Source organism: Alligator mississippiensis, chromosome 2 (genome assembly GCF_030867095.1).
Source record: "Alligator mississippiensis isolate rAllMis1 chromosome 2, rAllMis1, whole genome shotgun sequence".
Taxonomy (NCBI): domain Eukaryota; kingdom Metazoa; phylum Chordata; order Crocodylia; family Alligatoridae; genus Alligator; species Alligator mississippiensis.
In genome coordinates this window covers 95743054-95760891 of record NC_081825.1, presented here as the reverse complement: position 1 = coordinate 95760891, position 17838 = coordinate 95743054, and the positions used below count along the sequence as shown (strand labels likewise).

At 43.2% G+C, this 17838-nt stretch overlaps 1 protein-coding gene across 9 annotated transcripts in view; it reads left to right on the top strand.

Moving 5' to 3' along the window:
• The window catches only part of TRIM2 (tripartite motif containing 2), a 157000-nt gene that overhangs the window by 99105 nt on the left and 40057 nt on the right, over window positions 1-17838 (top strand). For 8 of the 9 annotated variants that reach the window (XM_059721954.1, XM_019481478.2, XM_019481479.2 and 5 more), the window contains 3 exons: window positions 1604-1841; window positions 14005-14156; window positions 15717-15897. In XM_059721954.1, coding sequence (XP_059577937.1) covers window positions 1604-1841; window positions 14005-14156; window positions 15717-15897 — 571 coding nt within the window. Of the gene's footprint in view, window positions 1-1603; window positions 1842-3969; window positions 4056-14004; window positions 14157-15716; window positions 15898-17838 lie in introns of those variants that run through there. The other variant, XM_059721955.1, reaches the window with a different exon arrangement.

Sequence of the window (17838 nt, the reverse complement as noted above, 5' to 3'; positions counted from 1 at the left end):
GTATTGAAACAAAAAATGTAAATTAAAAATGGAATTTATAAGGAAAAGGAAATCTGTAGCCAAATAAAAAAGGGAGACACAAATTTTGGCATAGGAGCTTATTTGTCATTGCATATCAACTCATTGGTCCATCTATGGCAGAACACCTATGGTGTCTGCCACTTTAAGAGCTGGGATAAGCAGCTGGCAGGTGTGGCCCCGGCTCTGATGAGTGGTCGTTTTAAGATCCAAGCCACCAGGGCTGGAGGCAGCACTTCCATGGAAGGAACATCTCCTGGTGGAGCTGCTGCTCCTGCAACAACTTGGAGGTGAGGGAGAGGCTATGGGGAAGGAGGAGGCCTCTTGGTCCTGGTCATAACTTGAAACTGCACCCTGCCGGGAGTAGGTGGCCTGGTGGGGCTCCTAGTGACATGGGAGCCCCCAGGAAATGCCAGGCCAGTTACCTCCTCGGTGAAAGGTGAGGAGGGGTGCCTTAGGCCCAGTCCCCACCTTTGGACAGGTTATTTACCACTGGAGGCAGTAGACGGCCAGGCATGCCCAGGTGTGGCCACCTGAGCCCATGTGGGGTGCAAGACCCTGGAGAGTGAGAGTTGTGGGCCAAGCATACCCAGGATGCACCTGAGCTCATTGGGGTGTAAGGCCTGGAGAATGGGTGGTGGGGCCAGGCACACCCAGAGAGGCACCTGAGCCCCAGTGGGGTGTATGACCCTGGAGAGTGAGGTGAAGGCCTGAGAACAGGGTCTGCAAGGTCCAGGTAAGCCTTTAGGCACCTGAGGCCAAAGATGGGCCAAAGGCCAAGGAGAGACCCTGAAGGTGAGGGGCATGAGTACAGGCCTGAGGAAGGGGCATTATGTTCTGCTGTGGGGCCAGGGCTAAAGTAGGCCCCACAGTTGAGCAATCACTCAATCAGTGCACAGTGGGGTAGTGGGAGATGCCTGAGAGACGGCATCGGGGCTGACCAAAGAGTGGGGAGTTAAGGAGTGTAAGAGGTCCCGGGGAGAGAGGGGCAGTATGAATGTGACCTACAACATGGCAATGTGAGAGAGACACAACTGTGTGTCTAGTTGGGCTTGGCCAAGAGCCAGTGATTGAACAGCATGTAATCTGAGAGGCTTGGGATGCAGTACAGGGGTAGCTGGAGCTGCATACATAGGCCCAGGAGAACAGGGCATTCAAAGGGCAGCCTCCCACCTAATTAAGACCATAATTATTTAACAACAAGGCATGGCAGAAGAGAAAAAGGGTGGCATGCCCAGAGGTGGGTGGGAGACCAGTATTGTGGATGGTTGAGGTGTTCCCACCTTACCACACCATCATTTGTAGTCTCCTCTGTTCTCAGATGGTATAAAACCTTCATAATAATGTCAGCAAGTTGCATAAATATTGGTGTGTAGAGGTGGAGGAAAAGAGGAGAGAAGGTTTAAGAAAAACATTCCTTCCTGAGCTTCATGATCCTCATTTTTCACTTGGAAAACGATTAATTTCTCCCTTACTAGGCATGATTACAGGTGTTACAAGTTAGAATAATTCTTTTAAAAAAATACAAAAACTTTTCTATTTCAATGATACTTGTTTTTTTTCTCTCAATCTTTCCTCATAATAGGTGCTTACAGAATTACATTCCAGCCCACAGTTTAACGCTTTCTTGCCCAGTGTGCCGCCAGACCTCTATTCTGCCAGAGAAAGGGGTTTCAGCACTCCAGAACAACTTCTTTATCACTAACCTGATGGATGTCCTGCAGCGAACACCAGAAAACAGCATTGAGGAGTCCTCCATCTTGGAGACTGTCACAGCTGTTGCTGCAGGAAAACCACTCTCCTGCCCCAACCATGATGGCAATGTAAGTTCAGTGAGCTACTGTAATGCATAACAAGCTAATCACATTGACATTTAATGGCAGTGGTTTAACTACAGTCTGAATATATTTAACTACAGTCTAAGCCCCAGAATTTCTTTCCCTCTAATATATATATATATATATAACTTAATCTTTTAAGAAGCTGCTAGAGGTATATATATTATAATCTATAATAATATATAATATCAATATTCTTATCTATATTATAGATATAAAGTAGATTAGGTTAGAACATCTTACAGTATTCAAGGTAATCTGTTTTATTACTGTTCAGCTCAGTTGCTATTGTCTCTCTAATATGGTTGGTTAACTGCTTGTTTTCCAGAGCACACTGCAACATAGTTACCATTCTAGCTGTACTTCCTGGTTTTGCTGAGTTCACCCACTCAGGAGGCAGTTCTTGTGCCCTTACCTATCCAGAAGCAGATTTTTAATTCTGACACTCTTAAACTGGGCCCTGGGTTCTAAATTCCCATGTGTCAACTTCGGGTATCTGCAAAAGAAATAAAAGGCTTATCCTAAACCATTCTGTTTTTTCATGCGTTTTTTAATTGTGTACAGTCCCCAATTAAAGAACATAAATACACAGTATTAATTAGTAAGTGTCCCAATAATGGAGTCAAGATACAGTATGCCTAAATTATTCCAAAATAGCTGCAGTTCTCTCATGCACTCAGTCACTTAAATATTTGGAAGTTATCTATGATTTGGAACATGAACATTGCAACTCTTCTCTCTCAGCCCTGATCATGCATGTATATAAAGCAGCCCAGTTGGCAAAACGTATCCTTGCTGTGCTGTAAAGTGAATGCTTTGTTTGTTATAAGCCAAGAAATTTGTGCCAGAATTTCAAGGTCACTTTTTGCAGGCCATTTTATTCGTGACTCAGTTTAGATATTGTCATAATAGAAATAAGTGCTTCATCTGATGCTGGTAGTATAGAGCAACAATTTTTTACCCTGTCATTACTGATCTGCTAGATTTAGATTGGTTTGAACAGACCTATTTTATGCTTCAGTGATACTAGTTATTGATTGACCAAAGTATTCATTTGTAGTTTTGTTTTGCACTTTTAAGGCATGTCCACCTCACCTCACCTCTGTGGAGGTCTCTGGCACAGTTAAGCATGCCACATGTGCTCTGCACACAGTACAGAAGTACTGTAGCTGCTTTTGTGCAGTGCTGAGCATGTGCCAATAGGTTTTTCCCAGAGAGAGAGGGTGTAATGTAGCACTGCAGTGGCTAAGATACTTTTGTTTTGAGAGCTGGTCAGTGCCATACCTAGACTCCTGGCAGACCCAGGTGAATTTTTAGTGTTGGGGGCCCCCCCTTCGCCAGAGATAACGATAATAATAATCAGACAACGGGAAAAAATTACCATTTATACATATAAACCGAATTTGTAGAAATCAAAAAGCAGGATTAGGTATACATATATGTGCCATATTCACCTTTTTTTTTTTTTTTGCAATTGTAATTTTTTTTTTTTTTTTCATTTTCGGGCCCCCTTTCTGTCCAGGCCCCGCCTGGTTCACCCATGCCTGTGTCCAGGTCTAGAGCTGGTTCATGCAGAGTGGGCACAGTGTACCTTACTGCAGCATTCACTGCATCTAAACCAAGGTGGTATAGACAGGTGAATTGCCCAAACTGAGTGACAGTCTGAGTATTGCAGCAAAGGTGTAAAAAGGTGTTCTCAAACCTGACTATACCAGAGCTATTTGTTTAAAAGACAACTCTTTGAAGACCTCTGTACTGCACATTCGATTTCTTGGATTTCTTTAAAATTTAGTGTGGTGCAGGTTGTTTTGGCTTTCAAGTCTGGAGGAATTTGACCAAAGGACTGCTAAATTACAGCACACCAAAAACAGCTATTTCTTATTGTCACGGCGCACCTCGCTGCCCCGCTCCTAGAGAGGGGAAGACAGTGAGAGGAAAAGCTCTGGCAGTGCATAAGGAGCCCCAGCGGTGATTAGGGAGTACAGCTGTGGGTTGCCGGGGCAACTAATGAGTCAGCTGCCTGTAGGAGGCAGGGCCTGGCCCTTATAAAGCCCAGTGCTGAAGCCAGGTTGGCAGTTTTTCCTGCTAGCAGCCGGAGGGGCAGGAGCTCCTGAGTAGGGATGTGAGAAGCAGTGAGACTCGCAAGTACAGCTTATGGCAGCTCGGGAGGCTTGAGCCGTGGTGTTAAGCTATAGCCAGGTGGCTTCAATTTGTGTTACAGCCTAGGGGCTTGTGTTTTGCTTTGGCGTTGTTGTTTATTAAACCGGTGGTTTGGGTGAGGCTATAGGGGTTGGAGGAGGCCTCATAGGGACCCACAGGGGGTGGGGCCCTAGTGCCAGTGAGGGCGCTGTATTCCAGAGGGGGAACCCCAGTGCCCAGGAGGGTGCAACATATGGGTTGTATAGACCCCAGCCCCAGAGGGGGCATTTGAGAAGCCCACGTGGGGGCGTGGCAAGTCCCAGGAAGGGGGCAACCTTTTAAGAAGCCCAGAGCGGGCACGGCGAGCCCCAGGAGAGGGCACTACTAGGAAGCCCAGTGCGGGCATTGAAGAGCCCTAGAGACAGGGCGTTATTGAGAGACCCCAGTGTGGGCGCAGAGAGCCCCAAAAAGGGGGCGACTTCGAGAAGCCCAAAGTGGGTGCAACGAGCCCCAGGAAGGGGGCAACTTAGAGAAGCCCAAGTTGGGCACAACGAGTCCCAGAGAGGGGACAGCATTATTATTGGGGAGCCCGGTGCGGGCGTGTAGAGTCCCAGAGAAAGGGGAGACTATTGAGAAGCCCCAGCGTGGGCACGGCAAGCCCCAAAGAGGGGGAGCACCTTATTGAGAAGCCTGAGATGGGCGTGGCAAGCCCGGTTGAAGGCTAGCACAGCCGTAGACCTCAGACAGGGGTAACGTGCTGTGGTGGGCCCCAACGAAAGGGGTTAGCAGTACAGTACCCCAGGAGCAGGGCAAGGTGCTGCAGTGGTCCCCGGCAAAAGGGGATAGCAGTGCGGTAAGCCCGCGTGAGAGAGGGTAGCAGTGCGGTGGGCCTAGAGGACCGGAGACTCGGGAGCAAGTCCCGGAGCGGGCTAGGTTATTTTGGAGAAGTCCCTAGAGAAGGGGGGCGACATTGCAGGGAAGGCCCCCAGGAAAGGGGGCGATGTAGTAGGGAAGGCCCCAGAGAGGGGTGACATCACAGGGAAGGCCCCAAGTGGGCTCGGAGAGCTCAGGAGGGGGCAGTACAACAGAGAAGGCCCGGGAGAGCGGGCGAGTTGATTTTGACAGACCAACGTCCAGTACATCTGTGAGGCTTGGGGCGTGGTATTAGGGGTTGGTAGTAGCCACGCGTAGCCCATAAGGCTAGGGTGCCTGGGAAGCACCCATCATACAGGCAGACCCTGGTGGGTCCGGGAGAACATGGGGACAGAGGTCCCAACTGACCGTGCCTAAAGAGACGTGAGGCAGCCTCCCAACTTTAACTTAAGATCAAAGACGTGACGGGCGAGAATCTGAGGGTGCCTTTGGTCCGGCTAGGCACAGAGAGGGGGCCTTAAGGAGATCATGGCCCTCCTGTAGGACCCCGCCGTGACACTTACAATTGGCAGATTCTAGCTTTTTCACTCAATTCAGGATCAAGCCGGGCCTATTATACCCCAAATAGTGCCAGTTATCTGACATTTAACTTAGCTGGTGTTTAGCACCCACTACCCCTTCTGAGAAGCAAAATTAAAAATGATATTTCAAATAGGAGTTTGGTTCTCTGGACAGATGCAAACCAGAGAAATTATACTATGCAGGCTAGAATTAGTGACTAAAAGGCTTCCTACTATGCCAGTGTTCATTTGGCCTAGATGGGAAGGGGGTGTGCAATAACCATGGAATCTGATTTAAATTCAGGTGGTGTCTGTTCAAATTTGACCCTTAGTGGAAATATGGAGAGGGTGGAAAGATAAGGAAGACCCATGGCTACAATCCTCTGTCAAAGAGATTTTTTGGGGGTGGAGGGAAGGGAACATAACCTGAGTATAGCACACCACTCAGAATGTATTCAAACTGTTTTTTAAGAGAAAAGCAGTTCAACATATCAATACCTTCTGGGAGGGATTAAGGGGCACAGGAGTAGGAGGATTAGGGGAGAAGGGTTTAGAGCAGTAGTAAGGTGCAGGAGATAAATGAAGTGGTAGAAGGGGTTGGGATCTCGGGTAGTGGGCAAGGTAAAATTGAAACCCTGGGAGAAGTAAGAGCAGGTATATGGTGGTTTGGTTTTTAGAAGTTTTAGTTTTATTGAAGTTGATATTTTTGAAGGGTAACTAACTCTGTACAAAGAAATTTTTTTGTCATTAGGTTGAAAAATGAAAACACTAGTGAGAACTTTTGTTTTACACTCTGCCTAATCAATAGAAGAAGTTGATAGGATAATATTTTTCATTTCTTTTTTGTTTGAAAGTAAGAAACTATATCTGTGCTTGAAGAATTTACTGAGGGAAAGCTAACAAGATAACTAGTTGTGCTTTAGTTTTGGGAGTGGTGAGTAACTATTATGTAAGAGAAAGCTGGTGACACCTTCTCTTATTAAGATTGCCTGGCATTACCCATTGTAAATTGCTTATTACTGTGAAAGACTTTGCCTATTTGGATTGAAAATTTCTATTTAGGTGGAAGCAACTGCTGTTGGTTATTTATTTCAGCTAAAGTGGTTTAGCTGTTTCTAGGAGAAAAAGGGGAAACGCAGTGTTTTACCCATGTCAAGATTTTCTGGAAGCCTTTTCTTTGATCAACTCTAGCATCCTCATGCTTTGGATAAAGCACAGGGTTGCTAACTGTCATCAAATTTACTGTCAGTAAAAAAAAAAATCAGGCTAAAAATGATTGTCAGCAAAGTTAGTAAAAAACTTTAGCTATCCATAGAAACACTAAGCAGCCACAGCTTGATTTGAAGCTCTGATAGACAGAGCATAGCAGCGCCACCTGGTGTCTGAGAAGGAGAATAGCACCCCGCAGACAGCATTCTCTCATCCATGTGCTGCTGCTGTGTCCCAGGCTGTCTGTAATACTACTGGGTTGTAGGTAGGGTTTTAGGTTGTAGACGTGTTCGTCTAAGGATATAGGCAGACAAGGTTTCTTGGGTGAATTTGATATCTTTTATTAGACCAACCCAAATGGTTGGAGAATAGTTATTAAGCAAGCTTTCGGGTTCAAAAACCCTTCGTCAGGCTAAGGTTGTAGGTAGGCTTCTTTGGGGTTCTGTGCTGGGATGGGAGGAGCAGAACCACTGGGGGATGGGCTGGGGGGGTAGCATGGTGCAGGGTACAGTCAGGAGTGTGGGGGTGAGTAGGGGTGGGGGCAGCACTGTGTAAAATCATTGCTGCAGTCAAAGCAGGGTTGCCAACCCAAGAGAATTCTTTTTACTGCAGACATTTTACTAACAACAAAGCTTTTTTTACTGTGATTAATATTAAACCCCCAAATTTGAACCCAGACTTCTAACTGGGGCCTGGCAGATGAGTTACATTTACATTATGTAAAACATATATCGGTCAAATTATGTGCCAGTAAAAAAAAGTCTGGCTGCCAATAAAAAGCTTGCACATTATCAGTTCACTTCAGGGATATCCCCATGAAAACCTTCCCCATGAAAACCTTCTCCAGTTCAGTTATTATATGCCTTTGAAAAATTGCAATTTGTACATTCTTAGCAGAGACTTTATTTAGCAGTCAAAATCTATGGAGATTTCACCCCCATGGAGCATGCCATGGTTTCTCTTAGCTTTTACTCTTGCCCAGAATGCACATGTGCCATCCCTGCAGAGAAACCAAGCATATTCCAGGCCAGGGCTATAGTGGTGAAGTCAAACATTTTCTATACTGACTGATCAGCATAAGTGTTTGATGTTCCCTAGGAGTTAGGGATATTGTAGAGGAAGTACATATTTCAAAATACTTCTTTCTTCTTACTGGCATGATCTCTGCCTTGCCTGTGTTTTAGCTTTAGCCAACTGCTCTTCATTAAAGCAAGGATTTTAACTAGTCACTGAGTAAACTACAGATTGTTGGCTGGTTACACAGAACATAAGGGAGATTTGAAGTGGGGTTATCCGCATGCTGCCAGCACTTCAGCCCATGCATTCTTCCAAGACAGCCTTATAAGATGTTGAAGAATATAGGGAAGTCGATTAAGCCTTGTGGGACTCTGAGTGAGGTCTTTGGCAGTTGCTATAACAACCTTCTCTGGGTTCAGCCTGAAGGGAAAGATCTGACCTGTGTTAGAGGATTTGTACCTTTGCATCTTCTAGAAGATGCTCCAGAAATATTTTGTGGCAAATAGCATCAACTGCCACAGAGAGGTACACCAGGATGGGTCTGCCTGGCGCTTCCTTCTCTCTATATGAAAAAGGCATCCAGAAAAGCCATGTCTTTACCATGCCATGGCTACAAAGGATCCAATGTAATGGCTGTTTTTTTATTCTGTTTCATTGTTAGGCTTTTGCTTAGCTGGCTTAGAAGAAGGGGGGTTAGTAAGGGATAACAGGGTATAGCTTGTGAAATCTGTAATGTTCATTAATGGGGACTTATGCACTGAACTGTTGTATATCTTTGGGAGGGGGTAATTCATTTTGTCTATAAAATGAGATGCGAGTTGGAGTCTCAAGTGCTCCACTGCCACAAACAGAAGCTGCTACTTCTTCACAGAGGTCTCATTTCTTTTTTTTCCACTGATAAATCTAACCGCTAAACAGCTATCAACACTAGTAAGGACTGCTATGCTGACTGTTTAGACCAGTTAGTTGATTGGAGTGAATCCCTGGCATCTCATGTTATAGAGCACTGAAAGTGAATTTGACTAGAAGAAGAACATGTGGAGTGATAAATGTGAAACTTGAGAAAAAGATAAGATTTTTGGGAGGAGAGCACTGGGTAAACTTGGTGATGTACTTTGTGCATGCTTTTAGGAATGGAGAGATGTTCTGCACTGATTCCTCTCTTCCTACTGTTCTTTATATTTCTCTTACAATTTTGGATATTATGTTCCAAGTTCTACCAACATATTTAAGTTACCAAGTGGAAAAAAAAAAACATATGAGGCATTATCATAACTTGTCAGATTTTTATTTTTAGATAGAAATTATTATTTTTTTATTGAAGTAAATTTAATCCCTCTACTGATGTTGGATTAAGATCATAAAAATCCCTTTGACTAAAATCAGATAGAGACTGATTTGTGGAGAAGGTCATCATTTTTTCACTGTCCTGAATGCCTGCTTTTAGCTTAACCTACTTTAGTCCTCATAAATTCTATGATCTCTCTTCCAGTTTGATTCTTAATCTAGTAGCCCACATTTTGCTAACTTGCATGTATTCTCTTATTTCTCTCATTCAAACATGTTCTTTGATACAATATTTGGGTTTTTTTGTGTCCCTTATGGTAAGTAAAGCTTAGAGTTTTAATGTCAAGCTATTTCCTGTGTTTGAACTATGAATAGGTGCTTACTCACAGTTACCCAGCATTTATGTTTAAAATTAAGTTCATTGGTGATATACACTATAAAACCTCTAAATTGGAATCCCATGTCATATCTAGGCACTGAAATAAGAGTTGCTTTATTTTCAAATGTGCTAAACATCTGCAGCACCTATTAAGTAAAGAGATCTGACTGTAAGCCTTAATACAGGTTTGAAAATCTTGGCCTAGGATAAATTAGGCTAGAAAAAGAAGACTTGCTGGATTAGTAGGGGTCAGCCTTTTTGGCAACTGTGCCATGAGGTAAGCCTCACACCCTCCCCGAGTGCCATTCCGATTTATTTTCTCTGCCAGATCTGTTGCTCTGCTTTCTGCTCCCTGACCAATCTGCTGCCCTGCTTTCTGCTACCTCCTCTATTGTCATGTGCCACACGGAGGCATGTGGCATGTGCAATGAGTTGGCCATTCCTGTAGTAGATCATCTTATTCACCCTATTGCAAGTGTAGCATATAGAATGTCTTTAGGTTATGATAGAGAAAAATATCAATGTTGAATTGATACTATAATGGCTTTTATCCAAAAGACCAAAAAAGAAGTGATTTGGCAATTTGATAGGTGCAGGTCACTGTCTGGAATGTAAGAATATTTTGTAAACATACTAGCTGTTCAGCCCTCTAAAGCATCCATTTATTGCTTACAAGAAGTGAGTGATAAAATAACACTCCTTTGCTTCCAAGGTTGTTGCTTATTTATGTGTTTTAATTTTTGTGTCCTGTACTATGCTTAGCACCATGAGGCTAGGTGAATAATCCTGTATGTCAGAGTTAACACTTTTAGGAAGGGCTAGAACTAACAAAATGGATGGTTACTAACAGGTGAGAGTTTTTGGTGTTGGGGGAGCATTCAGGACACTGGTTCATTTTTAATACAGGAAGAGACCATATTATGCCTTTGATACTGTAGTGCTGGGTTGTCAAAGTATGGCTCGTGAGCCAGATCATGCCTGTGGTGATGCTTGCTATGATGCAGCATGCACTTGAATTAGCCCTGCATGCAGTATGTAGAGCCCAGCTTGCATAGGCTGCACATAGTTAGGGTTACCATACATCTGGGTTTTTCCAGACATGTCCTCTTTTTTGGTCCCCTGCCCTAGTGTCTGGGTGGGTTTTTGAAATGCAGGCTAATGTCCAAGTTTTTGCTTTGCCTCTGATTTCCTAGGCTGGCTGCTTGGGGCTGGGAGCAGCGGGCAAGGTGATTGGCTGTGGGTGGTCACATGGTCTGTGTGCAGGCCCTGGCAAACTCCTAGATAAGAGAGACAGATTGTGTGTGTGCATGGGCACATGTGCGCACACATGTGTACTGCATGGACAGCAGCGCTGAGGGGGCAAGGAGCTGTGGGTTGGGAGTGAGGGGCACTAACAGGGCTTGGGGGGTAGGGGGCTGCAGGTTTGGAGTGCAGCGTGTGCATCAGCAGGGCTGGGGGGGCAGGGATCTGTGGGTTGGGAGTGAGGGACACCAGCAGGGCTGAGGGGGGACAGAGGGCTACAGGTCAGGAGTGCAGGGAACTGGCAGTGCTGGGGGTGGGCAGGGGCTTGGGAGTGAGGGGCAGAGGCAGGGCATGGGTATATCACTGCCTCCCCCATCATATACCCTTCCCCCCTCTCCTCCTCACTGTCCCCCACCCCCGTTCCCCTCCCTTCTGTCATCTGGAAATATGGTAACCCTACATGCAGTGCAGGACCGTTCTGAGGTACATGCTGCATGTGGCACTTGTACTGGATCAGACCTGCACACCGGATCTGGGGCTGGTCCAGACTGGCCCACATACTGCCCCCATGTGCTGGATCCAGTGTGCAGGGCCAGTCTGGCCAGGTGCCACACATGTACCACAAGCCCTATGTGCTATATACCATGTCAGGATGGGCACATGCAGCATGCTGCACTTATAGCTGGAGTTGGCATACACGCTGCAAGTGTGGGCTAGATCCAGCATGTTGGGCTCGTTTGTGAGTCTGACCAGTCCCCGTGGTCCAAATGATTTTGACACTCCTGCTGTAGTGTATTTGGTTGAACTAAAACCCTATGCAAAGGATTTTGGTCTTTCACTTGCTTGTGTATGAGGTTTTTAATTCATTAAGCAATTTAAAACAATCCATGATACAGTAAAGTTTCAGTTCTGCGGCATATAGGGTAAATGTTTTTTAAGATTAAAGTAATTATGTGAAAATTACTACTACAGTTTGGTTTTCTGTAGTATATATTCCTGCCTTCATTTAAATGTGGATATGACCAATGGATGAAAAATTTCCTTACTTTCTAATCACTGAGAGACTTTTCTAGGGCCAAAGACTGAGTTTAGGCTAAGTGGAGTCTTAATATAAGTGATCTATTTCTAATGGGCATGTATCTCTGATCCTACAGATAGCAAATTGTGACAATTAAAGTATGCATAGGCTTAGACCTCAAAGCAGATCATTCTGCTGCCATATAGTTGGATGGTTTATGGCAGAGTTAGTGGATGGGATTTTCAAAAGTGATTAGTATTGGTTTAACTCTGATCTCATTATAGCCAATGATAAAATGTCAATTGACTTTAATGGAAGCAGAGTTAGATCAGTGCTAAGTGCTTTAGAATATCTGTTCAATAGGACTGGGGAGGTCTCTTCCATCTGGAAAGTAGAGATTTGGTCAGATGTTTCTGAAGATACATTGTAAGAACTCCCAAATGTAAAGTTCACTTTTGCTTCCACAAAAATGCTGTCTTGGCACCCCATTCAGTTACAAAATAAATCAATAGATTTATGTCAATATTTAGAAACACAAAGGAACAAAATATTAAAAGTCTTAGCATATTAAGAGATGCTAGAGAATCTGAGAAAATCAGCTTATCTAGAGAGGACTGACTCTAAGCCTAATGTATATTAACAGTTAACTTTTTTTCTTTCATTTAGCATGAAAATCTCTATATTGAGTCATATCAAAGTAAAAGCTTATTCCGCTAAAATGTTTTACATTTGTCTGAGACAAAGTGGAGAGCTTATATTTAGGCATATACATTTTCTTTAGAATTCAGCCCCTCTGCCTATACTTATTTATGTGATTCCTAGGTGTTACAATGAGGAGGAAGAAAACTAACTGGGGTAAACTTCTATAAACCAGCAGAAACCAATGGAAAAACTGGAAAATATGAATTGAATTAGTCTAGTATTTCAAGTTTATGCCTCAAATACATGTTGTTGCAAATATGCAAGTGTATTATGGTGTTTTAAAATACAGCAATGCAAAACATACTTAATCATTGTATCTGAAGACCAAAGGTATTTAAATCACTACAGAACTTTTAAAAATGTCTTCAGATACAGAAGGCTGACATTGTGACAGTGAGTCAACAGAAAGTCTATGATCATCCAATGAAGACTGTGAAGGTTGTCAAGTAATCTTTGATGTTTGATTTGTTTTTCATTTTGTTTTGTTAATATCAGCACTCTTTGCAAATGTGAATATATTCAAATTTATAACAAGATTCTTTGGGTAAACCTGATATTTTTTACTGACCAGCTAAAATAGTTGGAAAAATCCTTTGCAAGCTTTTGGGTGCAAATACCGTTTGTTGGGCTGAGGAAGTGTCTGCAGTTGGTCTGTGCACTTCCTGGATGGAATAGAAAAGAAGCCAGAGGCCAGTATGCACGTGAGAATGCCAGTCTGTAACTTTACTTCCCATTGACTTTAATGGAAGCAGAGTTAGATCAGTGCTAAGTGCTTTAGAGTATCTGTTCAATAGGATGGGGGAGGTCTCTTCCATCTGGAAAGTAGAGGTTTGGTAAGATGCTTCTGAAGATACATTGTAAGAACTTCCCAAATGTAAAGTTCACCTTTGCCTCCAGTTTTAAAATGTGATTCCTAGGTGTTGCAATTAGTGAGCATTGGGTGGGTAATAGGTGCTCAGTTTTTTCTGTGGTCAAACCCACTGCTACAGTGGAACAGACAAACTCTGTGCTGCTAAGAAGAGTGTAAATATGTTCCTGGATGTGAACACAGATTGGAACTTCTTTTTAAAGTGTAGATCAGTACTCTCAAATCATCTCCTTTATGGGGATCTAATGGTTCAAAGGATTGGTAATGGAATATGGGGTTTCTCCCATGTAGGTTATTGGTTCAGCTACGACCCTGGTCATTGGCTGAAAGTCTTGTTTGGTGAATTCAGGCCAGTGTTACACAGATGGTCACATTATGAAAGACAGACTAAGCTAACCTTTTCTTTGACATGACTGATGAGGGAGGTCAAGGAATGAGTCTGTGCAGAGATAAATGACCTGGTTTCAGAGCCAGTTCATTTCATAATATAATTGAGATGCTGGCATCTTTTACAGGCTAATGTCAGGGTAATGTTAAGGCTAACCACTGCAGTCTGTGCTGTATCTGGCATTCAGTTTCCTAGCTGTTGATCTGATCCTGCTTCTGTGAACTAAATTCATTGGAAGCAATTGGATGTTTAAAAAAAAGTAATGAATATATTAACTTGTAAGGAACATATCTTAAATTTTAAAGCAGCCCTTTTCATAAACCTTTATACTTTATACATTTTACATCAAGCTACAATCTCAGGGTTTGGATAACATATTTAGAACATCAGGCTTGGAGCTTAAGAGGTACTCGAAGTGAGGCTGCAGCTGCAATGTTAAATTTAGAATTGCTCACTCTTGTTGCAGGTGATGGAATTTTACTGCCAGTCTTGTGAAACAGCCATGTGCCGGGAATGTACAGAAGGAGAACATGCAGAGCACCCCACTGTACCACTCAAGGATGTGGTAGAACAACACAAGGCTTCTCTACAGGTCCAGCTGGATGCTGTCAACAAAAGGTACACAGGTTATACTGGTTGTGCCCTAACATACTGCTGTGTGGAAAGTGATTGGTCAAGTTGTCAGTGAAACCACCTTCCAAATCAGTTTAGCTTGTTCACACTTTTCCTCCTGGAAAGATGCTAGTGTGTCTATCATGGTGAGAAGGCAAGATAGAGATGCACTTTTATAGACTAAATGAGAGAGAGAAACAGCACAAGCTTTTGTGAACCCAAGTTTGCTTCATCAGATGCTGTGAAAGGATGTGCAGAAAGCAGCGTATAAGAAGGAGAGAAAAATGAGTACACAAAAGACCAAGGGAAATGAGGAGAAGAGGGAGAGGGAGGAGGGGGGCAGTGCTAGGAGAGAGAAACAAATGAGTATTAAACCTGTAGGAACAAAAGGGGTCTCAAAAGCTAATCCAGATAATGAGATAAGAATCCATAGTCCCTGTTTAAACCATATGTAGCACAATCAATCCAGTCTGTTGTACCCATACAAGACATTGGTAAGGATTGTAGTATTAGTTGCTGCATAGTTAGCAAATTGTAGTTTGCAGTGTTTCCAGCATGGTAGTGCTGGTTTTGATGATCATTTCTTAATAAATTGCTTTCTTTCACAATTTATGATTGAATTGGGTCCTCAGGAAAGGGAGATACAATATGCACTGAATTTGTAGACACCTGCTTGTACAAACTTCTTTACCCAGTTCTGAACATGACCCCATTACCCCAATCCTGGACCCCTTGAGGAGAGCTAGACAGTGACAATCATGCTGAGCTATGTAATGCATTTTTGCTTTATTTGAGCAACATAGATTTCTTCCTCACCTAGTCCTAGTTGTATAGGAGGAAGGTGAGTGGATATGAAGCTCATGGGTTAAAGCACTGAGACTCAGGACATCTGGGTTCAGTTTTTAGTTTAACAGACTTCCTGTGTTACTCTGAGCAGGTCATTTAATCTACTTCTGGCCTGAATTTTCCATCAGCACAAGTGGGTTAATGATTTCCTACCTCATTGAGGTGATATGAGGTTAAAATCCATAAATGTGTGACCCATTCAGATCCCAATTATACTGCAGAGAGAAGGGCCTACCTTTTATCTGTAAGATAGTGGCCAGGTTTTGCATATGCATATCCCTGATGGCTATATCCCTTCTAAGGAAGGAGATCAAAATGCTGGAGAGAAAAATATTAAGTGTGAGCATTTAGACACCACACTTACAAATGGTATTCGAGCTTCAAAAATATATATGGGAAAATAATAAAAATGTGGCACAATTCTAATTCCCTAACAGAAACATGAGTTAAGGACAGGAAGTCAATGTCCTACCTCATTTGGAAATAAGGAGAGAGTTCTAAAGTCTTTGCTTAAGGAGGCCTTTGACCTAGAACCTCATTCTTGCCTTATCAAGGTTTAATCTCAACAAAAACTATACTATAACAAAATGGGTAGAATAAATGGCTGAAAAACACTGTCTTTTAAAAGCTGTATGGTGATGGCCTTCTTTCACCATAGGATTTTAACACCAAAGTAATGCCTTGTGAGACACCAGTTTTTATAATGTATTTCTTCCACAGGCTTCCAGAGATAGATTCTGCACTTCAGTTCATATCTGAAATCATACATCAGTTAACCAATCAAAAGGCTAGCATTGTAGAGGACATTCATTCTACTTTTGATGAATTACAGAAGACATTAAACGTGCGAAAAAGCGTGCTGCTTATGGAACTGGAAGTGAATTATGGCCTTAAACACAAAGTAAGATGCATATTCTTTTCAGCTAACATCTGTCAATTTAATAAGTCATTTTTTTATAATGGGTGCATGATTCCAGTAGATTGAATTGTATTACAGGGCCAGATCCATTAAGGGACTTGAGCATCTAAAGAAAGGTGCTGCAGCACCTAACTTGTGGGTTCCTGGTTCCCCAGAGTGGAATACAGAGCCCTGTGTGTTAGGTAACCTGCTCCCTCCAAAGTATGGAAGGCACCTCAGAATAGGTCCCAAAACATCCAGCACCAAGTGGGGAGCTGTTTAAAATCACCAGGCTTAGCAGGAAGTTAACCAACAGGGAAGCCTTGAGAGCAAAGATTACTCTTAAATCCTGTTCCTCAGACACCTTACTTGGGGCTCGTAAACCAGAACCTTCTCCTGAAGGTGGGTGCCTGTGCCATTGCTTTCATAGAAGTGAGCAGGGCTCAATCTTTCTTTTACAATATGTCTGCTTTAAAAGGTAGTGGCTATAAATTTTATATTAAAAAGTGGTTGGATGAAATACATCCACAGTCCTTGGAGCAGAAACAAGAACCAAAATCTCTTTTACTTGGTGAAGGCCCTAAATGCTAAAAGATAACCCTGTTTACATTTCCACTCTCTCTGTGACCCCATGGATCTTGAATTATTTTCTTTCCAATGACCCAGGTTCAGCAGGTAGCTTGTAGAGTGCTCCCAGTCAGTCTAGCGCAACATCTTGGTGGTTTGGGCACTCCCTTAGGAAGTGGGGAATGTGGGTTTCAATCCTACCAAGCTGAGTATGAAGTTCTTCTACTGCCTGGGTGAGTGCTTTAACCTTTAGGCCACTGATAGATGTGGAAAAAAGAAAACCAAAATGATGCTTTACAGGAAGAGGAATTGTGTTTGTTTGTCTCAGCTCCACAGCATCTGTATAGATCATGTGCTTTAATGGGCCTTTTCGGCATTTTTATCTAATAGCTGATTCACTCAGCTGTTAGATAAAATTGCCAAAAAACCCTGCTGAAGTGCATGATCTATACAGATGCTGGGTGAGCCGGGTCAAACTAATGTGTTTCCTCCTCTGGGTGTGCATTGTGCTTGGTGTGGGGGCGTGCTGAGCTAAAAGTAAAGTGTGTTTCTTCCCCCCCCCCCCCCATCTGTCAGCAGCCTAGATTATAGGATACAACTATCACTTTCTCCTCTATGTTGTGTGGGCTCCTATCAGGTCTACCCAAAGAGCCTTGTCTGCCTGATCCTATCAATGTGTTCTGAGAACACCCTCAGGCAATTTAGGCAAAGGGATCCTTAGTTTCTAGCCCTGAATAGGCTTAAAAGTTAGCTAACTGTCAAGCTGTTCAACACTACCATAACAGCTTGACAGAGGTGCTTATACACATAAACAGGAGCATACCTTTCAGGCACTAAGTGAACTTTAAGTTAAAAAACTTCAGGTCCTATGGAGTTTGGACATTTCCAAAGTTAGACAGCTGCTGATTGGGGGGTTTCAGGATTGAAGATTTAGATATAGTTCAAATTTAGGAGCCTAACTCCTTCACTGGATCTTCTCCTGAGATCACATTTCATGAGCTCCCAAAAGGGGAGGGGAGGGACTCTTGCCCTGGACTGGGCAGCAAATGTTATGTTACAGCAGTTAGGTATGGACAACCTGGGAGTGATACAAATGTAGCAAAACAGCTCCAACTTTAACACTGTAGTGTGTCTACATGAGCACACTTACTACACAGTAATTTAGGTTACTACACAATAACTATGGCAACTTACGCCAACTTGGGCGTAAATTTGCTACCTGCTTGGTGCAGGTAGCAAATTTATGCTTGAGTAGTTACTTTGCAGTAGCACACATGTAGACACATTACTGCTCAGTAACACTGTGTGTGGACTGACTTGGGACTAACTATACTCCCAAGTCAGTGCACACACAGCATTACTGTGCTGTAATGCTTG